The sequence below is a fragment of the Cetorhinus maximus genome, chromosome 24 (genome assembly GCF_964194155.1).
Source record: "Cetorhinus maximus chromosome 24, sCetMax3.hap1.1, whole genome shotgun sequence".
Classification (NCBI taxonomy): Eukaryota; Metazoa; Chordata; class Chondrichthyes; order Lamniformes; family Cetorhinidae; genus Cetorhinus; species Cetorhinus maximus.
Window position 1 is genome coordinate 20057098 of NC_135902.1, and position 26041 is coordinate 20083138.

At 42.6% G+C, this 26041-nt stretch overlaps 1 protein-coding gene across 2 annotated transcripts in view; it reads right to left on the bottom strand.

Annotated features, from left to right (window-relative positions):
* Nucleotides 1-7267: 7267 nt before the first annotated feature.
* srp68 (signal recognition particle 68) overlaps nucleotides 7268-26041 on the bottom strand; it is a 51780-nt gene continuing 33006 nt past the window's right edge. For both annotated transcript variants that reach the window (XM_078570823.1, XM_078570824.1), the window contains 7 exons: nucleotides 25920-25990; nucleotides 24582-24735; nucleotides 22636-22730; nucleotides 18783-18912; nucleotides 16082-16157; nucleotides 13332-13384; nucleotides 7268-9190 (listed from right to left, as the gene is read on the bottom strand). In XM_078570823.1, the coding sequence (XP_078426949.1) occupies nucleotides 8966-9190; nucleotides 13332-13384; nucleotides 16082-16157; nucleotides 18783-18912; nucleotides 22636-22730; nucleotides 24582-24735; nucleotides 25920-25990 (804 nt within the window). In that variant the 3' untranslated portion in view covers nucleotides 7268-8965. The remainder of the gene's footprint in view (nucleotides 9191-13331; nucleotides 13385-16081; nucleotides 16158-18782; nucleotides 18913-22635; nucleotides 22731-24581; nucleotides 24736-25919; nucleotides 25991-26041) is intronic.

The following is a 26041-nucleotide window of genomic DNA, read 5'->3' on the forward strand; positions in this document are numbered from 1 at the left end:
ATCTCAATCATCAGTAAAGTAATCAGTAATGGAAGGGGTCATCAACAGTGCTATCAAGCGGCACTTGCTTAGAAGTAACCTGCTTCACTGGCGTTCAGTTTGGGTTCTGCCAGGGACACTCAGCTCCTTACCTCATTACAGCCTTGGTTCAAAAATGGACAAAATAGCTGACCTCCAGCTGTTGAGGTGAGAGTGACTGCCCTTGACATCCAGGCAGAATTTAACTGAGAGCGACATCAAGGAAAACTGGAGTCAATGGGAATCAGGGGGAAAGCTCTCTGCTGGTTGGGGTCATACCTAGCACGATGGAGGATGGTTGTGGTTGTTGGGGGTCAATCATCTCAGTTCTAGGGCAGCACTGCAGGAGTTCTTCAGGGTAGTGTCCTCAGCCCAACCTTCTTCAGCTGCTTCATCAATGACCTTCCTTCCATCATAAGGTCAGAAGTTGGGATGTTCTGCACCATTCATGACTCCTCACATACTGAAGCAGTCCATATCCAAATGCAGCAAGACCTGGACAATATCCAGGTTTGGGCTGACAAGTGGCAAGTAACATTCACACCACACAAGTGACAGGCAATGACCATCTCCAACAAGAGAGAACCTAACCATAGCCCCATGACATTCAATGGCATTGCTGAATCCCCCACTATCAACATCCTGGGGGTCACCATTGACCAGAAACTAAACTGGACTAGCCATATAAATACTATAGCTACAAGAGCAGGTCAGAGGCAAGGAAGCGTGCGATGAGTAATTCACCTCCTGACTCCTCAAAGCCTGTCCACCATCTACAAGGCACAAGTCAGGAGTGTGATTAAATACTCTGCATTTGCTTGGATGAGTGCAGCTCCAACAACACTCAAGAAGCTTCCAAGACAAAGCAGTTTGATTGGCACCCCAGCCACAAACATTCACTCCCTCCACCACCAATGCACAGTGGCATAAGTGTGTACCATCTACAAGGTGCACTGCAGGAATTCACCAAGGCTCCTTAGACAGTACCTTCCAAACCCACAACCACTACCATCTAGGAGGAACACTACCACGTGGAATTTCCCCTCCAAGTCACACACCATCCTGACATGGAAATATATCACCAGTCCTTCATTGTCGCTTAGTCAAAATCCTGGAACTCCCTCCCCAACAGCATTATGGTGTACCTACACCACATGGACTGCAGCTGTTCAAGGAGGCAGCTCACCACCTAGCCAGCGATGCCCACTTCTCATGAATGAATAAAAGAATGGTTAAAGGATAAGTTAGATAGAAAAAAATTATTTTTCTTGCCAGGAGAGTGCAGGACAAGGGGATGCACTTAAAATTAGAGCTAGAAAGTTCAGGGGTGATGTCAGGAAGCACTTCACACAAAAGGGTAGTGTAAATCTGGAACTCTCTTCCCCCAAAAGGCTGTTGAGGCTGGGGATCAATTAGAAATTCCGAATCTATGCCGGATGGATTTTGGCTAGGGGTAGCAATGTTAAGGAACTAGGAACCAAGTTGGATAGATGGAATTGAAGTACAATTAGTCATAATCTAATTGAATGATGGATTTGAATGGTTTCCTGGGTGGTTATTTCTTCCCATGGAAAGTCAGCCATTGCAGTTAATGGTTTTAGTTCTTTCCCAGATGTCTGAGCAGACAATCAATTTGCCCTGTGTGCAATAATAAACAAACAGAGGCACAACAACAACTTCCATTTATACAGCACCTTTCACGTTGCAAAATATTCCAAGGTGCTTCACAGGAGCACAACCAGACAAATACCTCAAAGGAGGCATTAGGATCAGTGAACAAAAGTTTGGACAAATAGTTAGGTTTAAGGGTCATCTTAAAGGGAGGGAGAGAGAGTTAGAGAGGTTCAGGGATGGAATTCAGTTTTTGGTTTGGACAGTTGAAGGAGCTGCCCCCAATGGTGGGACAAAAGAAGTGGGGAATGAAGAGGGCAGAATTGGAAGAATGCACATTTCCTGAGGGTTGGAGGTGGTTACAGAGATAGGGAAGGGCAAGACCATTGTGGAAGCTTCTACAAGCATATAAAAAGGTAAAAAAGAGTAACTAAGCTTTGGTTCCTTACAGGGAGAGACTGGGGAACTAATAAGTGAAATTAAGGAAATGGCAGAGAATTTGAACAAGTATTTTGCCTTCACAGTAGAATACACAAAAGCATCCCAACAATAGCAGAAAATCAAGAGGGAAATGGGAGGGAAGAATTTAGAATAATTACTATTATTAGAGAAAAAGTAATAGCAAAATTAATGGGGATAAAGGCTGACAAATCCTCTGGACCTGATGGCCAGCATCCTAGGATCTTAAAAGAAGCAGCTGCAGAGTGGATGCATTGGTTGTGATCTTCTAAAATTACCTAGATTCTGGAAAGGTTCCCGCGAATTGGAAAATTGTAAATGTAACACTTCTATTCAAGTAAGGAGTGAGTCAAAAAGCAGGGAACTATAGGCCAGTTAACCTAACATCTGTCATTGGGAAAATGCTAAAATTTAAGGAAGTAGCAGAACATTTAGAAAATACAATCAGGCAGTCAACATGATTTTGTGAAAGGAGGATAATGTTTTATAAACTTATTAGAGTTTGAGTAGATACCATGGCAGATAAAGGGGAACCAGTAGAGATATAGTCAATATATTTGGATTTCCAAAAGGTATTCGATTAGGTGCCACATAGGTTAAGGGCTCAAGTGTTGGAGGTAATATAGATAGAGGGTTGGTTAACTAACAGGAAACAGTCAGAATAAACGAGTTTTTGAGGTTGGCAAACAGTATCTAGTGGAGTGCCACAGGGTTCAGTGCTGGGGACTTAACTATTTACGATCTATATTAATCACTTGGATGAAGGAAAGAACTGTATTGCAGCTGACAATACAAAAATAGGTAGGAAAGCAAGCAATGAGGAAGATGCAAAGGAGTGTGCAAAGGGATATAGATAGGTTAAATGAGTGGGCAAAATTTGACAGATGGAGTATAGTGCAGGAAAATGCAAGGTTATCCACTTTGCTGGGAAGAATAGAAAAGCAGGATATTATTTAAATGGAGAGAAACTGCAAAATGCTGTAGTACAGAGGGGTCTCGGTGTTCTTGCACATGATCACAAAAAGTTAGCATGCAGGTACGAGTAATTAGGAAGGCAAATGGAATGTTGGCCTTTATTGCAAGGTGGATTGAGTACAAAAGTAGGGACGTCTTGCTACAGCTGTACAGGACATTGGTGAGACCATACGTAGAGTACCATGTAGGTTTGGTCTCCTTAAGGAAGGATATACTTACATTGGGGACAATACAGCAAATGTTCACTAGATTGGTCACTAAGATGAGAGGGTTGTCCGATGATGAGAGGTCAAGTAAATTGGGTCATAGAAACATAGAAAATAGGAGCAGGCTATTCGGCCCTTCGAGCTGCTCCGCCATTCATTACGATCATCCAACTCAATAGCCTGCTCCCACTTTCTCCCCATATCCTTTGATCCCTTTCGCCCCAAGAACAATATCTAACTCCTTCCTGAAAACATAAAATGTTTTAGCCTTTACTACTTTGTGGCAGCAAATTCCGCAGGCTCAACACTCTCTGGGTGAAGAAATTCCTCATCTCAGTCCTAAATGGTCTACCCCATATCCTCAGACTATGACCCCTGGTTCTGGACTCCCCCACCATCAGGAACATCCTTCCTGCATCTATCCTGTCTAGTCCCGTTAGAATTTTATAGGTTTCTAAGAAATCCCCCCTCATTCTTCTGAACTCCAGCGAATATAATCCTAACCGACTCAATCTCTCCTCGTATGTCAGTCCTGCCATCCCAGGAGTTAGTCTGGTAAACCTTTGCTGCACTCCCTCTATAGCAAGAACACCCTTCCTCAGATAAGGAGACCAAAACGGCACAAAATATTCCAGGTGTGGTCTCACCAAGGCCCTGTATAATTGCAGCAAGGCATCCCTGCTCCTGTACTCGAATCCTCTCGCTATGAAGGCCAACATACTATTTTTGCCTTCTTTACTGCCTGCTGCACTTGCACGCTTACCTTCAGCGATCAGTGTACGAGGACACCCAAGTCTTGTTGCAAATTCCCCGCTCTCAATTTAGAGCCATTCAGATAATAATCTGTCTTCCTGTTTTTGCTACCAAAGTGGATAATCTCACATTTGTCCACATTATACTGCATTTGCCCACTCACTCAGCTTATCCAAATCACACTGAAGCATCTCTGCATCCTCCTCACAGCTCACCCTCCCACCCAGCTTTGTGTCATCTTTGTCAGCTTTGGGTCTATTCTAGGCAGAATACACAAACGCTATTGAAATTGCAGACTGGAAGTACAGAAATCAGTTAGCTCACCAGCTTTGTAGAGCTTTTACCTAAAGGGAATTAGCCATTTAAAACTGGAAACGGGGAAAGTACCCGCATTTTCTGGGAAGATCTCTTTTGCATAGGCATGGAAAACAAAACTCACTTATTATTTACAGCAGAAACATCACAAAAAAAGAATTATCCTAATAGTCCTCTCATTAACCCAACACCAACAAGTACTTATATTTATATGGCACCTTTGATATAATAAAAAGTCCCAAGATGCTTTACAGGAGCATTATATAACTAAGTATAACTGAGCCACGCAAGGAGATTTTAGGTCAGATGAACAAAAGCTTTGTCAAAGAGGTATCATTTAAGTCTTAGAGGAGGAAAGCAAGATAGTGGCAGAGAGGTGTAGGAAGGGAACTCCAGAGCTTGGGGTCCAGGCAACTGAAGGCACGACCACAAATGGTGGAACCATTTTAATTGGCAATGTGCAAGGGACCAGAATTAGAGAAGGTTGAGGGGTTGAAGGAAATTACAGAGATGGGGAGGGTTGAGGCCAAGAATGAGAATCTTTAAGTCAAGATGTTACTTTACTGGGAGCCAATGTAGGTCAGTAAGCACAGGAATGATAGGGGAACATGAATTGCTGCGAGTTAAGACATGAGCAACAGAATTTTGGATGACCTCACCTTATGGAGGGTGAATGTGGGAGGCCATCAGGAGTGCATTGCAATAGTCAAGCCTAGAGGAAACAAAGACATGGATGATGATTTTACCAGATGAGCTGAGATGGGGCAAAGTTAGCAATGTCGCAGTTAGTCAAGGGTGAAGTTGAGCAATGTTATGGAACCAAGTTCATTGTATGATTTTCAAGAGATTTGTACTGAAAAATTGTTATTGTAGAATCAAAGATACACAGGAGCAGAGAGGGCGCCATGAGAGGCAAATTCATACCCATTTTATTTAATTTTGATTGTGTGGCTTTTTAAAAAAAACTTCCAATTGTCTTTATTACCATAGTTTGTAACTTGCATTCCAGACACCCAAAATGGTGTCTGCTAAAGTGCCCATATTATTAAAAATTAGAACTAGGTCAGTTAGGGATAAAATTCAAAGCATTTTATCTACACAAAGGGTAGTGAAAATCTGGAACTAGCTCTGTCAAAATAATGAAGTTGCATTCCGTAGTTCCTTTCATACCTGAGGACATTCCAAAATGCTTTACAACCAATGAAGTCCTTCTGAATTGTCATCATTGCTGTAGTAAGAATGTAAGCTAGGAAATACACAGCAGTGTAACAATGGCCAGATCATTTGTTTTCAGTTATTGGTTAGGGATAAATGTTGTCAAGTCAACGGGGAGAACTCTGCTCATCAAATACTGTCATGGGATCTTTTATATTCATTAGGAAGGCAGAGGGGTTGAACATTTCATCCATAAAATGTGTGGATGCTGAGCCAATTAAACGTAAGACTTGAGATAGATGTTTGTTAGGGAAGGGCATCAAGGGTTATGGATCAGCAGTAGCTAAATACAGTTACAAATCTACTGAATGGTGGAACATGCTTGAGGGGCTGAATGGCTTACGCCTGTTCCTAAAGGTCTGGTAAAATCCACAAACTGATGGCCAGCATGGAGAGATAATTTATTGCATGACCATGCTTGATCTGCTGTCTTGCTGCAGTCTGACAGGATATACAAAGCCCAACTGCATAGACCATAGGTTTTTACTGCAATCAGCTACAAGTAGTTTGACTGGAAAAGGATTCTTATTACAATAGTGACTACACTTCAAAAGTACTTCATTAGTTGTAAACGCTTTGAGACATCCGTTGGTCATGAAAAGCACTATATAAATGAAACTTTCTTTCTCATCCAACATCACTAAAACAGATTATCTCATTAATATCCATTGCTGTTTGTGGGAGCAAATTGGCTGCCACATTTTTTCCTTTTTTTTGTTATTCATTCATGGGACATGGATGTCACTTTGTTGTCGATCCCTAATTGCCCTTGAAATGGTGGTGCTGAGTAGCCTTTGTGACAGCCGAGTGGCTTCCTGAGCCATTTCAGAGAACAGTCAAAGAGTTAAACACATTGCTGTGGAACTGGAGTCATTGTAAGAGTAACATTACAACAGTGAGTACAGTTCAAATACACTTAATTGGCTGTTAAGCATTTTGGGATATCTTGAGGACATGAAAGGAGCTATATAAAGTCTCTCTCTTTAAATTTGGATGCATTGATAAGAAAGGAAGAAATGAGATAGTTCACAATAGTCGGAGATACTCAAATGGCATTTGAGGACGCCTGGAGAAACTTTCTTACAAGTAGTCAAATTGGGTAATGCATTTAACTAGGGCCACCGGCTTGTCTAGACAAAACTATTATCTTTGCCAACCAAACCAATGAATCTTATACACACTGAGTTTAGGCAGACACAGGTAAAGACTTAAAATTGTTATGGCTGAAACAACCCTGTGCTTCCCATGGAATTAATTACTTTATAGTGCAGTGATCGCTGCTTTGTTATATCACACAAATCAAGATCCCAAAAAAAGGACAGGACAAATGACCAGTTAATCTAATTTTGGATGATATTGGTTGAGGGAGGGATTGGGCAGGAATGGGGTCTTTAATACCTACCTCAATCACCAGAACAGGTAGGTAGGACCTTCATGTTAACACCCCAATCTCCTGCACCTTCAACACTGCAATATTCCGACAGTACTGCAGTAAAGTGTCAGGCTAAATTCTGTGTTCTGATGTGGGGCTTGAGCCCACAGCCTTCTCACAGAGGTGCGAATGCTACCAAATGTGCAAAACTGAAACCTTGCCCGGTTCACCAACCATCCACCATACATCCATTTGTTTTGGGCTAAGTTGTTGAGCCTGTGGACACCTGTGAAGTGATACCCATCGAACAAGAGCAGCATTCTTTTGTATGGTCAACTCAATGTTCACTTTAGGATAGTCTTTATTTCAGGGCCTTTAAAACAAAAAATAAAGTTTCCATTTTCTTTTTTCATCCAATTATAAGCACCTTCTGTCAAAGACCAGGCACAATACAATGGGAATGGCTCATCAACTCAAATCTTAGAAGATTTTAATTCCAGTTCATTCAGACACACAGTAGGGGATTCTTCTCAATATATCTTGGTAGAACATTTTAAAAGAAAAATATCTTTACCTGTGGAATGATTCCAGGTTGCACTGGTTTTTACATAGACAACAGATTTCGAACAACAAGCTGTTTAGCTTTAAATATTTGGCAAGATCTTCAACTGTTGAGTCATTTGATGAGAAAAGAGGAGTTGAGGAACTTTTGTATCAGTACACAGCAGACTGAACTGATTCTGACATCAGGCTGGCTTCCTGTGCTGTCCTCCAAGGCCAGCCAGTAGCAATCATGAACCATTTAAAGAATCGGATAGCTGATGTATTTGAATTATAAATAAGCAACTCTTCACTTCTGCAAATGTCTGTCTATATGCAGCAGCAGTAATAGTGAGAGGAGACAGGCACTTGTGGGGCTTGCAGGCTGGTGGTGCATGGCTGTGTGTCACATTAGCTAGTTGCAGGATTGTTGCAGATGTACAATGTGTTACTTCAGAGATCTCCAGTGACCTTTCATCATATGTCCTGCTTGAGGAACATGTAAAACTAGGATGGTTGGCTTTTGCCCAGACCCATTAAGGGATGGGGACTATTTAAACAAGGTGTTCACCCTTCAACTTTAGCAGACCATCTCTGACACCGGTTTGTCTGGTTCCAAACCAGGGAGTCGGCAACAGACTAGACAAACGAGTGTGTGAAACTAAGAAATGACTCACCATGGTCCTTGCAAAAGATCTACACCCTCAACATAAAGAACAAGGGTGTCTCAAAACCTAACGCTTAAAATGCAAAGGACCACATACAGTGTACAGCAGAAAGTAAATGCTGTTATGTATATACCATGTGTAGTACGCTAAATTACTATAAGGGGCTAGTTTAAGTCCTTCTTGGGAGAAAAGAGAAAGGAATGAAGGACATATCATGCAACATATATTAAACAGGTCCCCTGACTGAATGTCACTTAATCACCTTCTTAGTTGCATTTAAAAAAATTAAATCATAAAAGGGGAGGTTTACAATAATGCATCCCAAATTCTTGTTGCTCCTGGCCAGCAGCCAGGGTTATGAGAAAGAGAAACAAAATATCGTAGACATTGCTTTTTTTTGGTCTCCCATTATTGAGGTATGGTGAAGTAGAATTGCTTCTAATTTGACATAGTCCACAAGGAAAAGCAAACTGAAGACAAGTCTTATTTTTACGGTTTTGGGGGGTGGGGGTGCAAAACATGAGTAATTTTACTTTCTCCAATTTCTGACACAGGTTGAGCCTATCCTTTCATGGGTAAGCTTATGCGAAGCACAGGCCAGTCAGTACTGTAATTGGGAGGAGTGGGTTGAATGGGTTGCAGAACCCAAGCAGAAATAAGTAAGGATCTTGTGAGGCTATAGTTATTGTTCAGTTCAGTCTGCTATGCACCCCTAGGTTTCTCCATGGTTCTGATTATATTTGAAGTATTAAACTCCGTTCAGAAATGCAAGGGTAGGACATTGACCATTACATTAGACAAATTGTTTTAATCACTTCCAGCCATTCCAAACTTCAGCCACGGAAGCCAAAGAAACCTTTGATGTAACCGGTGAGGCCTTTTCCTTTCTGCTCTACTTTGTCCTCCAAGTCTGGGAATGCCGCATGATTCAGAGCCAGGTCAAAGAACAGAGGCTTACAGGGGATCGGCTGGAATTCTGGTGGGAACCGTACAAGATTGGCATGTTTAGTGACCAGAGAGGGGTCGATGCGGAACACGTCCAAACACTCCCAGAGAGGCTGCAAGAGAAGGAGTCACAAGGGTTACAACCACAGCTCTAACATTAATAGACACAGTTTAACAGTGATTACTGTTTAACAGTGATCACAATGTATGAACCGGTGAGATCAGCAATTCTAGTTGTTGGATTACATACTGAACTTGAGAAGAACGTCACTTGGGAGTCATCTAGAATCATATAAAACATTCCTTAAAATTTCTCAAATTTTTATCTCGTTTTCTTGAAAGCAGTGAGTCATACTGAGGCACAGTTGCAAAGTCGCCCATTAGTGGAAAATAAGCACACAAGTCACTGCTCTTTGTGTATCTACATGACCATGGGGGCAGCCCAATCCTGATCTCATTCTATCCACACACAAGCAGCATTGGGAGTGGATGTTGGCTGCACTTTTTCTTCCTTGCCTAGCTTAGGGACAGTGAAGCCAACTGCAAAGTCACAAATGCCAACTAAGTTGAGATGAACTGATTCAGCACTGACCACTGACTGTGGTTGGCATGGCTCGACATCAGATTTTACCCTCTAAAAGTGTAATAAACTACATTCCAACACAGTGTATAATATCACTGACAAAAGAACCTGGGAGAAGTGAGGAGAAGTTTTTTATGCCGTGAGTTATGATCTGGATTGCAATGCCTTAGAGGGTGGAAGCAGATTCAATATTAACTATTAAAAGGTAATTGAATAAACATTTAAAGGAAAACTTTGCAGGGCAGTGGTGAAAGAATTGGGTGTGGGGGAGTGGGTAGATGTGGGATTAATCAAATAGTTTTTTTTAAATCAAAGAGCTGGCAATTATATGTTAGTTAAGCCAAATGGGCCCCCTCAGTGCTGCTTGATTCTAATGAGTGTGATTGACGAACAGCAGCAGGAATAAACGGGGGTGGGGAGGAGAAGTAGAGAGCATGCTCTCAACGGTTGCAAGACACTTCATTTCTTGGCTTTGGCATTTTTATCTAAAGGTCTTACTCTACTGACAAAGACACAAAACAGTACTCAAAGCCACCTTGAACATTCTCTTCCTTGGTGAAAAATCAGCAAGAACAAAGAACAAAAGGAAGATAACTTATTTCCTAAAAGATATTTTGCTCTGGTAAAAGTCGGGAAAATCCCAAGATATTCTATAAGTATATCAATGGGAAGAGGATAACCAGGGAAAGAGTAGGGCCCATAAGGCACCAAGGGGGCAATCTATTGGTGGAGCCAGAGGACATCGCTAGAGTGTTGAATGAATACTTCACGTCCGTCTTCACCCAAGAGAATGAGGATGAAGGTATCGAACTCGGGGAGAGACTGCGAGGTTCTTAAGCAAATTGATATAGGGAGTGACAAAGTATTGGAGGTGTTGGCAGGCTTAAAAGTGGACAAATCTCCGGGTCCGGATGATTTGTGTCCCAGACTGCTGAGGGAGGCAAGGGAGGAGATCGCAGGGGCTCTGACCCAAATTTTTAATTCCTCTCTGGTCACGGGGGAGGTGCCAGAGGACTGGAGAACAGCTAATGTGGTTCCGCTATTTAAGAAGGGTAGAGATAAGCCAGGGAACTACAGGCCAGTAAGTCTCACGTCAGTGGTAGGGAAACTATTGGAGAAAGTTCTGAAGGAGAGTATCTATTTCCACTTGGAGAGGCAAGGTTTGATCAGGGATAGTCAGCATGGCTTTGTCAGAGGGAGGTCATGCCTAACAAATTTGATTGAATTTTTTGAGGAGGTGACCAGGTGTGTAGATGAGGGTAGTGCAGTTGATGTAGTTTATATGGATTTCAGCAAAGCCTTTCACAAGGTCCCACATGGGAGACTTATAAAGAAGGCAAATGCACATGGGATACAGGGTAATTTGATAAGGTGGATTTAAAATTGGCTTAGTTTTAGGAGGCAGAGGGTGATGACAGAAGCTTTAGTGACTGAAAGCCCGTGTCCAGTGGCGTACCACAGGGATCTGTGCTCGGTCCCCTATTATTTGTCATTTATATAAACGACATAGATGACTATGTGGGTGGAAGGATTAGTAAGTTTGCGGATGACACAAAGATTGGCCAGGTGGTTAACAGTGAGGTTGAGTGTCTTGGGCTACAGGAAGATATAGACGGGATGGTCAAATGGGCAGATAAGTGGCAGATGGAATTTAACCCTGAAAAGTGTGAAGTGATACACTCTGGAAGGAGTAATTTGACAAGGAAGTATTCAATCTACGGCATGGCACTAGGAAGTTCTGAGGAACAAAGGGACCTTGGCGTGTGTCCATAGATCTCTGAAGGCGGAGGGGTACGTTAGTGGGGCGGTGAAAAAGGCATATGGGACACTTGCCTTTATCAATTGAGGCATAGAATACAAAAGTAGGGAGGTCATGTTGGAGTTGTATAGAACCTTAGTGAGGCCACAGCTGGAGTACTGTGTGCAGTTCTGGTCGCCACATTATAGGAAGGATGTGATTGCACTGGAGGGGGTGCAGCGGAGATTCACCAGGATGTTGCCTGGGATGAAACATTTAAGTTATGAAGAGAGGTTGGATAGACTTGGGTTGCTTTCGTTGGAGCAGAGAAGACTGAGGGGCGACCTGATCAAGGTGTACAAGATTATGAAGGGCATGGACAGGGTGGATAGGGAGCAGCTGTTCCCCTTAGTTGAAGGGTCAGTCACAAGGAGGCATAAGTTCAAGGTGAGGGGCAGGTGGTTTAGGGGGGGATGTGAGGAAAAACCTTTTTACCCAGAGGGTGGTGACAGTCTGGAATGCACTGCCTGGGAGGGTGGTGGAGGCGGGTTGCCTCATATCCTTTAAAAAGTACCTGGATGAGCACTTGGCACGTCATAACATTCAAGGCTATGGGCCAAGTGCTGGTAAATGGGATTAGGTAGGTAGGTCGGGTGTTTCGCACATGTTGGTGCAGACTCGGTGGGCCGAAGGGCTTCTTCTGCACTGTGATTCTATGTGATTCTGTAAACATGGATTCTTGCTTCTCTTAGGAACTCCTGTGGTATTCACCATTCCCTGGGCTGAAAGGGCAAGTGGCCTGTCAGGTCTCTGACAATATATGGCTGACTGACAGGAACTTGTTCAGATTTTCCTCCCCTGAGAAGCATCAGATTTTTGTTACTACCATCCCTTGGACAGGTAAGATTGGCAATTCACTGCAGGTCGAATTATTGGCACACAAACTTCCACTGACAGCTCCCTTGATGGTTTAAGAGGATAAAAGCCAAACCAGATGTGTGTGGAGCTAGCTGAGCTCAGCCACCAGGATGGTCAAATTACATTCAGTAGTCAAGTAGTTTGGTGTTATAGATCCCATTTAACACTATCAAACCTTATTGTGCAGAAGGCCATTCCAACCTTCCAGGTGGCTTTCGTATCTCCTGGACTGAATTTAACCTCTTGTGAAAGGGCAAAGTCCACATCCCAACATGCGGAAAGTTATTTTACTGAAAACAAATGTGTGCAAAATAAAACCAGCTCATTGAGCTACTCAAAGCTAGAATAATAATAATAATAATTCAGGCCTATCCTCCATTCAAGACTAACACAAGATTCGGCCCCAAAGGATGGAATGTTTCAAATAACCTCTAAATAAACGTTACGGCACGACACAGAAATTGACTCTTCCATCATTCAAGTTAGTGCTGATATATTTCACTACAAACTCACTTTCTGCTCACTCCCCATCTCCTTTAACATTCTCTCTTCTTCAAACACCCTTTAAAATATTTATGGAATCTGCTTCAACCATAATTTGTGACAAAATCCCACATGATAGGCATTCTTCTCGAAAGACATTGCCCACCCACACCCCTCCCAACTCCCCTCTAATTCTTATGATTATCTTAAAATTTGTGCCCTGCTCCCACCAGTGAAAACAATTGCTTTCTCTGTAACCCTTCATAATCTTGAAGATCTCAAAGGGGTCACAACAGAAATCCTCTGAGCAGCTGTCTAAAAATGGCAGCAATGCTTTCCTATGACCATTGCAACTTTATCAGTTTTAAGATGGTGCCATACTCTGCTACTTGCTTGATGTAGTTGACTTTATTGAAAAATGGCAATTTAGAATTGTAATTTTGCTCATTATTTCTAACAATCTGTTTACATTTGAAGACAAGAAGCAATTTCCTCCAGTGAAAGCTGCCATGTGTGACTGAGAATTGTTTACCTTGCTGTCTTTGACCTGAAGCTGTGACACCATCTCAGAGACATCTTCTGTGTCTGTGGGGTGAGAGGGGTGAAAAAAATAATCGAATACCATTAGGCAGTGACAATATTCTCCAATGTGCAGAAGGAAGTAATAAAATTACCTACCCCTTAAACATGCATTATTACATTGGTGGCACTATTACTCTGTCAGTGGATCAGAGTGATTGGAGCACAGGAGGTGGCCATTCGATCCTCATGTCTATGCTGGCCCTCTGACTTTGAAGAAGCAATTCACTCCTCGCCTTTTCCCCCATAGTCCTGCAAATGCTTCCTTTTCAGATAATGATCCAATTCCCTTCTGAAAGCCTCAACCCTGCCTCCTTCACACAGGCAGTGCATTCCTGATCCTAATCACTCGATCTGTGAAAATATTTTTGCCAATTAGCTTAAATCTGTGCTCTCTGGTTCTCAATTTTTCCACCAATGGGAACATTTTTTCCCTATCTACTCTGTCCAGATCCCTCATGATTTTAAATTCCTCTACCAAATTTCCTCTCAACCTTCTGTTCTCCAAGGGAAACAGTCCCAACTTCCAATCTTTTTATACAACCGAAGTCCTTCATCTAGGACCACTTTCATGAATCTTTTCTGCACCCTCTCCAATGCCTTCATATCCTTCCTAAAGTGTGGTGCCCAGAACTGGACACACTACTCCAGTTGAGGCCAAACTAGTGTTTTATACAGGTTCAGTATAACTTCTAAAATAAAAGCAAAGTACTGCAGATGCTGGAGATCGATCTGAAATGAAAACAAAGTGCTGGAAAAACTCAGCAGGTCTGGCAGCATCTTTGGAGAGAGGAGAGAGTTCATATCTCGGGTCCAATATGACTCCGAAGAAGTCATCTTGGGCTCGAAACGTTAATTCTGTTTCTCTCTCCACAGATGCTGCCAGACCTGTAGAGTTTTACCAGCACTGTTTTTATTTCAACATAACTTCTGTGCTTTTGTACTCCATGTCCCTATTGATAAAGCCCAGGATCCTGTATGCTTTACTAACTGCTCTCCCAGCCTGTCCTGCCACCTTCAATGACTTATGCACAGATACACCTAGGTCCCTCTGCTCCTGCGCCCCCTTTAGTGTTGTACCTTTTGTTTCATATTGTCTCTCTGCGTTCTTCCTACCAAAATTAATCACTTCACGCTTCTCTGTATTACGTTTCTTCTGCCACTTGTCCACCCATTCCACCAACCTACGTCCTTTTGAAGTTCTATACTATCATCACGATTCACAATAGTTCCAAGTTTTGTATCTCAAATTTTTTAATTGTGCCCTGTACTCCAAGATCTACGTCATTGATATATATCTCAGGAACAGCAGGGGTTCTAACACCGATCCCTGGGGAACTCCATTACAAACCTTCTCCAGTCTGAAAAACAACCGTTCACTATTACTATTTGTTTCCTGTCACTCAACTAATTTTTTATCCATGTTGCTCCTTTCCCTTTTATTCCATGAGCTCTAAGTTTGCTCACAAGTGCTCTCCCTAAAATATGCAGGGGGTAGTTAGCCAGCCGTGCCATTTTAGATACGGATGGCCTTCTGTTGCTAAGCAGCCATTATCCATCAATATATAGAAAGAAAATAATGCCATTCGTTCTTCCCCTCAAACAGACATCAAATTAATCCCTCCTTTAAATATAGAAGGAGGAACCCCATTACTCTTGCCTATACACAGCAAAGAACTCCATTACTTTCTCCAATACATACAGCACAAATAATCCCAATACACTCTTCATTGCATACAGGCTCAAAAATACAGCCCTTATATAGCACCATTAAAGTAGCAAGATGCCTCATAATGCTTCACAGGGGCAATTAATAACCAACATTTGACACTGAGCCACAAAAGGGGATAGTAGGACAGGTAATCAAAAGCTTTATCAAATAATTTTTAGGAATGTGCTAAAGGAGGAAAGAGGGGCAGAGAAGTAGAGAGATTCAGGGTGGGAATTCCAGGGCTTGTGGCCTAGGCACTGAAGGCATGGCCACCAATGCTAAGTGAAGAAAACTGTGGATGTGCAAGAGGCTAGAACTGGGGGAATGAGATCCCAGATGACTTTAGGACTAGAAGAGGTTACAGAGATAGGGAGGCATTTAAAAATAATGAGAATCTTTAAATTGAGGTGCTGTTGGACTGGAGTCAATGTAGATCAGTAAGCATGGGTGATGGATGAACAGAACTTGATGAGAATTGTAATAGGAGTAGCGGTGTTTTGGATGAACTCAAGTTTATGGAGGGGACAAGGTGAGATAATTGGAATACCCGATTCTAGAGGCAACAAAAGTATAAATGAGAGGTTTCACCAACAGGTGAATTGAGGTGGGGGTTAAGTCCGTGATGTTATGGAGGTGGAAACAAGGTGGAAATCTGGATGACGGAGCTCAGGGTCAAAAAGGACGCTACAATTGCAAACTGTCTGTTGCTGGCTAGGGACAGAGATGGTATTGATGGCTGGAGATTGCATTGAGCTGGAACCAAAGACAATGGTTTTGGTCTTCCCAATATTTAATTGGAGGAAATTTCTACCCATTCAGTACTGGATAGCACACAATTTAGAGATAGTGGAGGGGTTCAAGAGAGGTAGAGGAGTAGAATATCTTTCTTCCCCAACGTGGACGTTTCCATTTTTAGCAAAAGTTTCACACACATTGAGGCAGCCATCATACTGTATGACCAAATGTCCACTCAGCCAGGTTAGTGCACTCACCTAGAATAGCAGCTGCCTGTACAGAGTACTTCTCAGCATTGACTCGGGCAGCTAGTTCCTTCACATCAGGGAGGTCCTGCACAGAAGCAGCAGTGTTACTCCAATGTTTCTGTATCAATGGTCAGAGTTAAATCTGGGGCTTTTATAGAATCTTTTCTTAACTGTTTCACAGCAGTTCCAGTAAGCACCACTTATATACTGTGATCCAAACAATGTACTTATAAACAGTTGCATTACCAGAGGGTTAACAATTGCCCTTACTCGTACTGGATTAGACAGTATGTACTGTATCACTTGATTCAGAGGCAGATATTAAATTTTAAAATTATAATATTTTTATACAACTACATTGAGACATGAAGCACAGAAAAATCAGCCAAGTACAATCAAAATTTGAAGAATATTCTGAAATGACTTCATAAAAAAACCTTAGGCATGATATTAAAAAAGCTAATTTGAAGGGCAAAGTTCTGGTTCCTGACTAGGTCAGAGCTGCTTTACTCAAGCAGCAGGTTCAGAGAAGTGCACCATATATCCAACCCAACACTAGAGGTTGTTGAGTTGCCTCTGGCTAAATGACCAGTATTCACGTACAGGACTTGAGAGTGAACTTCAGTAGCCTATTCAATCATGGGAGACATCATAGCAGAGCCTGTTCCTATCTGCAAACATCCACACAGTCCATAAAAGATCACTGATAGCCATCAGGAATGAAAAACCAGCCGATTTATGTCCCTTCCCGGTCTAGGGCTCCTTGGCAGATAGAAACTGCCCCAAACTGCTGTGTGCCATCAGAAGTCAGTTAACTCAGTATGCAGCAGGGACTGAACTCCAGTCACCCTAGTCTGCATGAACATGCTACACACCGAGGCATCTGGTGAGCAACACGTTGCACTTCTAGGGAATTTCTTTGGAACTTTTAAAAAAAAATTTACTCGTTCACAGAGTGTGGGTGTCACGGGCTCAGCCAGCATTTTTTGCCCATCCCTAATTGTCCTTGGGAAGGTGGTAGTGAGCCACCACTGCCTTGAATCACTGTAGTTCATGTGGTGTATACGTACAGTGCTGTTAAGAAGGGAATTCCACGATTTTGACCCAGCGACAGTGAAGAAATGCTCATATGGTTCTAAGTCAGGTGTGGTTTGGGGGGGAACTTGCAGGTGGTGGTATTCCCATGTACCTACTGCCTTTGTCCTAGGTGGTAGAGGTCACAGGTTTGGAAAGTGCTGTCCAAGTAGCCTTGGTGAGTTGCTGCACTGCATCTTGTAGATGGTACACACTGTTGCCACTATGCTTTGGCAGTGGAGGGAGTGAATGATAAAGGTGGTGGATGGGGTGCCAATCAAGTGGGATGCTTTGTTCTGGGTGGTGTTGAACTTCTTGAGTGTTGTTGGAGCATGTACTCAAGTTCTTGACTTGTACCTCGTAGATGATGGACAGGCATTGGGCAGTCAGGCGAGTTACTTGCTGCAAAATTCCCAGCCTCTGACCTGCTCTTGTAGCCACAGTATTTATATGGCTGGTCCAGTTCAGTTTCTGGTCACTGGTAACCCCCAGGATGTTGATAGTGGGGGATTCAACAATGGTAATGTCATTGAATGTCAAAGGGAGGTGGTTAAGTTCTCTCTTGCTGGAGATGGTCTTTAACTGGCACTTGTGTGGCGCGAATGTTACTTGCCACTTTTCAGCCCAAGCCTGAATGCTGTCCAGGTTCTTGCTGCATATGGACACAGACTGTTATAGTTTCTGAGGAGTCACAAATAGTGAACACTGTGCAATCATCAGCAAGCATCCCCACTTCTGATGGAGGGAAGGTCATTGATGAAGCAGAAGATGGTTGGGCCTAGGACACTACCCTGAAGAGCTCTTGCATTGATGTCCTGCAACAGATGATTGGCCTCCCAACAACCACAGCCATCTTCCTTTGTGCTAGGTATGACTCCTACCATTGAAGAATTTTCCCCATTCCCATTGACTCCAGCTTTGCTCAGGCTGTATTACTGAATAAGATGTCTGTGTAGAGCTTCCTCCACTGCTTCTCACTATAGATCTAACAAGCACCATGCAACACAAGAAAAAAAAGAGGGAATTCTCAAAATTTAGAAACCATTAAGCAAAAGGTTTTGCTTAGAATGGATGTTAGACAGCATAGTCAATTAAAGGGGAGCAAGAAGGGATTATTCAGTTGAAGGAGAGTGTAAAGTAATAAATGGTTAAACCAATTAAGGACGATGCTAGGTGGACAAAGCTTAGGAGGAATACAGTGACAAATGGCTAAGAAAATCCTTAGGATTCACTAAAGTGATTCACAGCCAGCTACTTTTGAAGTATAGTCATTATTGTTTTGTAGGGAAACACAGCATTGATGTGTGTCGAAGGTCCCAGAAAGATAAATGAAAGAGGATCGAAGAAATGGGGTGATAGATAAGTAGCCTTTTCTCAAATATGACATCCTGCATGTAAGTTGAATCTGTATTTGAAAACTCATATGGTCTGATAAACAAAATGGAGGGCCAGGGAAAATATCAGTAGAGAGCGCTGCTGGTGTTGTTTAACTAGCTGATCACCCAAGAGATGTATTTAGATGTGTTGTATCACCCATTGTAGAGCACCATATAATGGAATTAGTTGCTGTCCTTTTGCCATTGTTTATAATCTGGAAACACTCAAATAACAAAATGTGGCATCGAAAATGCTGTACCTGTAAATTATTTGTAAATTTCGTGGTCCGTGTCTGTGCCTCGGAGGTATATTTAAGGACCCGCTCATACAGAACCAGGGCTTCACTCCACTTTTTTACAAGTACATAGGACTGAGCAATGAAAAAGCACCTGGAAAAGAGAGGACACTAAGACCAATGCAGATACAACCCCTTTCCCAAAACCACAAAACGCTGTACAGCTCCGAAGTACTACAGTAAGCAAACAGATAGGGGCAAACCACTGATTCAATGGCTTCTGATGATCTCAAATGGCTTCAGTTCCTGATATACCTGTATCTGGTAGCCACTTCAGTGAAAAGATGAACTTGACTTTATATAGCACCACGTCATGCCTCTTGAAGCGCTACAATGAATTACTTTGAAGTGCAGTGACTTATGTAGGCAAACGGGTCAGCCAATGTGTACAAGCGTCAATGTGCACAGGATCCCACAGGCAGCAATCAGATTATTGACCAGCTAATAAGCAGTTTTGGCAATATTGAGTTGAGATATGAATGTTGGCTAGGTCATGAGAACTCCACTGCCTTTTTGCAAAACAGTACCACAGGATTTGTTAGGTTCTGCCATGGTTTAATTCTTCATCTAAAAGATGGCACAATCAACAATGCAACACTCCCACAGTACTACAGTAGAGTGTCAGGCTGGGCTAGGTGCCAAGTCCTGGAGTGGACTAGAACTCTCAACCTTCAGACTTACACTACCAGCTGAGCCAAGCAGATACCAGAAGGTTCTAGCTTCAGGATTCCTACTATGGCAGTGCAAGCTGGCTGGACAGGCCAGAATTTCAGGTGAGACCTACTTCCACTGGCTATTTTCCTTCCTTCTCTTTCCATATTCTGCTGGAATTGGGGCAGTCATCATCCTGACGGAAAACCTACAAAAAACCTATTTCCTATAGGCAACTTTAAAATCCTAAACAAAAACAAAAATACCTGGAAAAACTCAGCAGGTCTGACAGCATTTGCGGAGAGGAGCACAGTTAATGTTGAGTCCTTATGACTCTTCCTAACCTTATTTTGAATTTATCAAGGTCTTTGGGCCACCCTCCCTCGCACCAATCTGGGTGCCACTGGGAAATTCCTGGCTCTCTGTGAGCTGGTTTTCTGGGGAATGCTGAAAATGGTGCAGGTGCTCACTCCCTGCACAGATGTGACCCCCACCCCAAGATTTGGGGTAAGGTTAGAGCAGGCTGACAGATCAAAGCCCCACCCAACTCCATTGTACTTAAGTGGCAGAGCAGAACCTCAGGAAATTCAGCACCATATCCATCTTTATTTGGTATTTACCTGGGGTGTTTATTCTCTGGATGGGGTTTCCAAGTAAGAATATAGCATTCGCATTTGTTTGTTTAATTTGAATCCATCTTTGCGCCATGATACATTTGTAAACATAATCTTTAAAGATTTTACTCCAATTAATTTGAATATGGGCTCATTACATCTCAATGCATAGACAAGACTAAAAAGAGTTAACACTTGGCACACAAGACCTGGGTACATTCTACAGCCTGGTCTATAATGGATTCAATTACCTCACCAAAAAATGAGGTATACAGGGACATCCACTGACCATGGAACATACCCCAAGAGGGAACGGGGCGGTGGGGGAACCTGACTGAAAAAGAAATGAGGGAGAGCGAACCAAGCATTAAAGAGACTTTGTAATGGAGAAAACAGTTGAGCTGTGTTTCTGTGGACAGTCCATTCAACTTGGAGCTGCTGTGTATTGCCCAGCTTCAAAGAAATGCCACACTGGAGATCTGGTGCTCTCTACCTCAACTGTGAGGGTGACCATTGACTTTCTAAGTGACAATTACCCATTGGATTTTAATCAGCAGTATTTATTTCATCCTGTACTGCTATTCCATTGTATATTGTGTTCAAAACCCGAAATATAAACAGAAAATGCTGGAAATACAATTAATATTCCGAGTAGGGACGTCAATCAAAATTTCACCATCTAAAAAGTTAATTTATCACTTGGTTACTGTGCACACTCAGAATATTCTATTAGTAAGTGAATTAGAAGGCCTGAACCTCCGCACTCCAAGGTCAGTGTGACAGAAATAGGGTCTTCTAGTTTTGAGTTTCATCTCTCTGCATTGCATTTCTTAATTTAGAAGCACATGCTCATTTAAGATTCCACTCTTAAAATAGAAAGCTTGGAATTTAGCTGCCACTCCTGCCTCTGCGTGAAATGTAGCCAAGCCAATGTGGTTTATTACTAGTGTTCATGGGTAAACAAATCGCCAAGCACACTCAAGTGCTAGGAACAATTAATATCCTTTACTGAATTACTGTGCAACAATATAATCTAATTAGAAGTCGGAAACAAGCTGGGACTTGGGCAGGACTTACAACAAATAAGCAATGGAGATTACAGAGATAGAGAAGGGTGAGGCCATGAAGGGATTTTAATCAGCAAACAAGTACACAACACAAATTAATTATTTCTTCAGAAAACTGCAGTGAGTGGAAGGTATTTACATACAAACTCTGTGTACAATCAATCCCAATGACTTCTGAAGTGATTGACAGGGACTTCTAGCTGGGAACAGTGGTCTCACTAAATGCAGCCAATTAGAATAGCACTAGCATAGGGGTTATTTGACGGACACTGCAGGCAGCTACCGCCATGCTGCTGTGCATATTATGGAACTGAGTGCTTATTATTTTCAGTAAAGTGTGTCTGTCTCAAAAGTCAACTGTTAAAATTGAAAGGATGTTGACTTTCTTGCCCAGAAAAATGTTTATTGTTTGCTTAACAATCTGCAAGGAAAGCCAAGGAACTCAGTCGACTGACTGCACCAATTCATTAAAGATGTGAATGGATCCAGGTGAAGCATTATTGGGAATGACTTCAACAATTTGCTGTTAGGGCCATTCATGCATAGCCTCGTTTTTCAGTTTAGTCTGCCATCTGACATATCTTGATATCCGTCATTTTCTGAAGTGATAGGGGTGTTTAGGGAAAATCCCAAAGGCAAGGAGGGAAATACTGGTTATCCAATATTATCCACTATGTTGTCAAAGAAACTTTGTAAACAAGGCCTTGGCAGGATTTTCTAGCCCTGCCGTGGTGGGACCCTCTAGCCCAGGAATGCTGTGGGCCAGCCGAAAGTCCGCTGGCTTTCGGGGGGATTGGAAGACCTCGGCGGCAGGCAGGGTTGAAAAATCCCGGCCCTTGTGTCAGCTCACAGGAAACACAGGTTTAGTTTTGGAGCTGGTTTTTTGTAGTGGGTGCAAATATTTGAAGAAGCCTGTAAAAAAAAAAAGTATAAGCAAATTCCACTGCAGTGTTACATTTAGCCCAGTTATCCATACCTACAGTGCCTCGTACAGTTAGGTATGATTACAAACAGCCACAAAGGACATTTTTCAGCTGATAATGTGTCAGCCATTTAGGAAAGTTTCCAGTGTTATTATGAAGATACCAGATTGTGCATTAGGATGTGACAAACTGAGTCTGTATGCCAATGCACACCACCAACCTGCAACTGGTTCAACTGACGATCAGTTCAAATACTTCTCCTTCTTGATTTGCTCCCACTGATTTCCTGAAGGTGTTGGCTGACTCATCCTAGGGCACAGTTCCACAAAAGCCAGCCTTCATCTGGTAGCTTGCCCAAGTTTTGGAAAATATATACAATTTGAGAGGATGGTACCAGGCTGGACACCAAAACATCTCACTACCTTGGCTCTCAGGTGATGAATGACTACATGGATTGAAGGCGGACAGGAATAGTCATTGTCATCAGCTGAGCAAGAGGAAACATAACAACAGTTGTTTAACGGAGGAATCGGAGAATGAACTCATCCTCCTCTATACCTACCTGTAGGCCTTGTAAACCAATGTCTTCAGCTCCACCTCTGCCTGGAAGTTTTTATCATCCTCCAATCCTGACAGTTGGGGTAACTCCGACAGATTCTGTTCATTAACACAATATCCAGTGTTAGAAACACTCAGATACAACATTCATGCCGTACTCTGTTTCCCACTCCTCGGGTAGTCAGAACCCTCTAGCCCAAGAGTGTTGAGCACAGTCCTAAGTGCAAGTGTTGGCATCAGGGATACTGCTATTCTTCGTTTCCAAGACCAACACTCCATCTAATTTTTTTTGGAAGTGTGCAGGTGATTTGTTTAGAGCGTGCCCTTTTCAATTTTTTTGCACATCCTCACACACTCAATAAATTTAACGGGGCCAACTTGTGATTAGCCTGCAAGGAACTTTCAGATTGTTGAGTGCTTGTGCAGCTGAAAATACATTGCCCAAGATCAACATTTAGAGCAGGGCAAGACAACCTCTCCCAAAACCCAGACGTGTGGGCTCTTGCCTTGCAGTGCTTACTGCACTGTGGATGCAATTCCCATTCCCAACTGTGTACTAGATCTATGAAGCTGCATTTAAAACACTAGCTAGCAGGCAAAAGAAAATATTTTGAAGTGCTCATGGCCAGTGCTAGCAACCTGGATTTGGTACTGCCACTTTGCACCCTTCTAAAAGCAGGCACCGCCAGCTGATCTCCCTTAGTTACCTACAGACAAAAATAAATGGTCTCATTTGCTCAGTCTGACTTTTCATCCCCCACTCTCCAGGTCTCTTCCTTAGTGCTATCTCTTCTGTATGCTTCCCATTCTCTAGGGCTCTCATAGTTTACTTTGTCTTTCACTCTCGCCATTTCCTCTCAACTCCAACTAAAGCTGTGAAGCAAATATGAACCTCTCTTCTTGGGCACAAGTGTAATCCTTACATTCCCTTTGGGAAAGTTCAGACACCACAGAAACACTTCCAAACATAGGCCCAGAGATGCTCCCCATTATTATGCTGGTCAGAATGTCTGGATCCCAGCCATATATGGGTTAGTCTGTTTTCGAATCTTTTCTGGGTCAGTTAGGTGGCAGATTGCAAGAGGATAATGAACAGTTATTGCTCACCCCAGTATCTTTGTTGCTGAACTAGGAGGCAGTACTGGGCAAGGCTCACATGAAGAATGGCTACTGGAGGGCAAAAGGCATTTCTCCAGATGAAGTTCCTGTCACTGTTGACCTGTATCCAGAACTACAGCTCTAAGTTTTACTCCCAGCTCTGGGGGAATTGGCACAACATACACAAGCAGGGGAAAGAATGGTGAATGGAGATCAGATGTAAGAGGCAGCAGGGACAGTGGGGGGCGTGGTAGTGTTAGAGGCCTTAGCTGTCAGGGCAGGCAAGGGTTACAACTGGGACGTACTTTACCCAAAGTCACACTTACTACATTTAGAACATGTGGTGAAAATAACAGAGCTCTGTGGTCTAGTCAACTGAGGTGAACTATTTCCCCCATTCAGTCGTGAAGCATGGCATGGTTGCTTCTATTAGTCCAGTATATGATCGTGTGACTCACAATACTGCTATGGTACATGGGTCAGCAGAATGTTATATTTGACCCAGAGTCACCCACATTATATAGAGTGGAGTGTGGAGGTTCTGCTAAAACAACCAGATGTTGTATCTTTGGCATAAATTACATAGAGTTCAGAACGTGCAAACAAGGTCATTCAGCCCAGCCAGTCCATGTTACCTATTCTCCACAAGCAGATGCCCTAATCTCATGCCCACCCTGATTGCATATCCCGTTATAGCAGAACATTTCTCACCAAGCTATTTCAGTGCAGATTGTAGCAGCTCAGCTTTAAAGCAATAACCAACTACAGAGGAAAGCCTACATACTGGTAACAGTGTAGTTCTACAGGAAAACAAACCACTGTCACAGATCTCTTTGCAATCAAGTCCCTTACCTGCAGGATAATGTCATACAGTCGGATCAGGTCTTGCGGCCGCAGCACGCGTTTCCCCTCTTCTTGCGTAGGCTCACTCAACTGCTTTTGCAAAGCTTCAGCCATGGCAACGTTGCGTTTTATCGCCGTAGAAAGCTTAATGTATGTAAGGTAACTGTGTGGGTGCAAGCAATAATGAGTATATGATGTTCTATAGCCTAACAAAGCCTCTTTCAAACTTTTAGTAAAGAATAATGTTAAAAGCATTCAATAGGATTTATACAGAGAAAGTATTTGCTCAGGTGGGACAATTGGAACTTTTAAGGCAAATATGTTAGAATTTCACTGGGTAAAGACAAAGGTGGGTAAATAGAATTAAGATACCGATCAGCCACAATCTAATTGAATGACAGAGGCTCAAGGATCTCCTTTTCTTATGTTCTTACAGATTATTATCTATTAAATCCCAACTCACTGTAAAATTGGCCCTCCAGCCTGTACTTCGTCTTGCAATCACTTACTGTTGCACTGGATGGCCATTTATTGTTTCTGGGTTACCAGAGAAAACCCAGCTGCAGGATTCAGCCCACAAACACCAATGTAAATCTTGCAGCAAGTTTTATTTTGGGGTTGGTTGCTTAAGATGCACCAGCATTACACTTATTTCCTTCATCAGCTGCTGCTATTTTGAAGATCTCTTTATATTATTCCCCTCACTTGACTCCCCAGACCTTCGATAAAGGTGCCGACACAGGAGACCCAGACTGTTTCACCTGGTGCATACCCATTAAGGGAGGTGACCTTATACAGGAAGATATAATAGTAAATGATACGGAAAAGGGTAGTTTTTAATTAAAACAGTGAGTGCCACAAGAGGACACAGGTTCAAACTAATAAAAAGGAAACGTTAGAACTGAAGTTCTTCACACAAGGGAATTAACCTTGGGAATGAAGTTTTAGGCAGAGTGCTGCATGGAAAAGTCCTGAAATAATTTGAAAAGCAACAGATGCATGAGTGGGCTCGATGAATTATGTTGGGTTGAATGGGCTTCCTCATCTGCAAGTAACTTGAGACCTTGCTAGGCTGCGTTTTGAGAAATGCCCTTTGCCCTCTAGTAGCCATTCTTCATGTGAGCCTAAATAGGTGCTGACAGGCTACTGAACTGCCAGCAGACTCAGACAAGCCGAGCTGATTCTTCTTTCAAACACACACAAGCCTTACTGAGCTTTTCCCACCCCATGGGTACAATCAGCCAATTTGGTATGAAAGGTCCTAGTCTGTGTAGCACAGTTGCTCACTGCTTGAGCCAGATAAGCCTTTGGGGAAGTTTCTCTTTGCATGAAGAGAAGGACACGTACCTGTGGAGATATTGCAGAGTGGACACTTTTCCCAAGTCAGGCTCCAGAGATCGCTCCCGCTGCTTCTGTGCCTGAACAAACAGCAAATAAACAGTCAGCAATATTATGACTGGTTTTGTTAA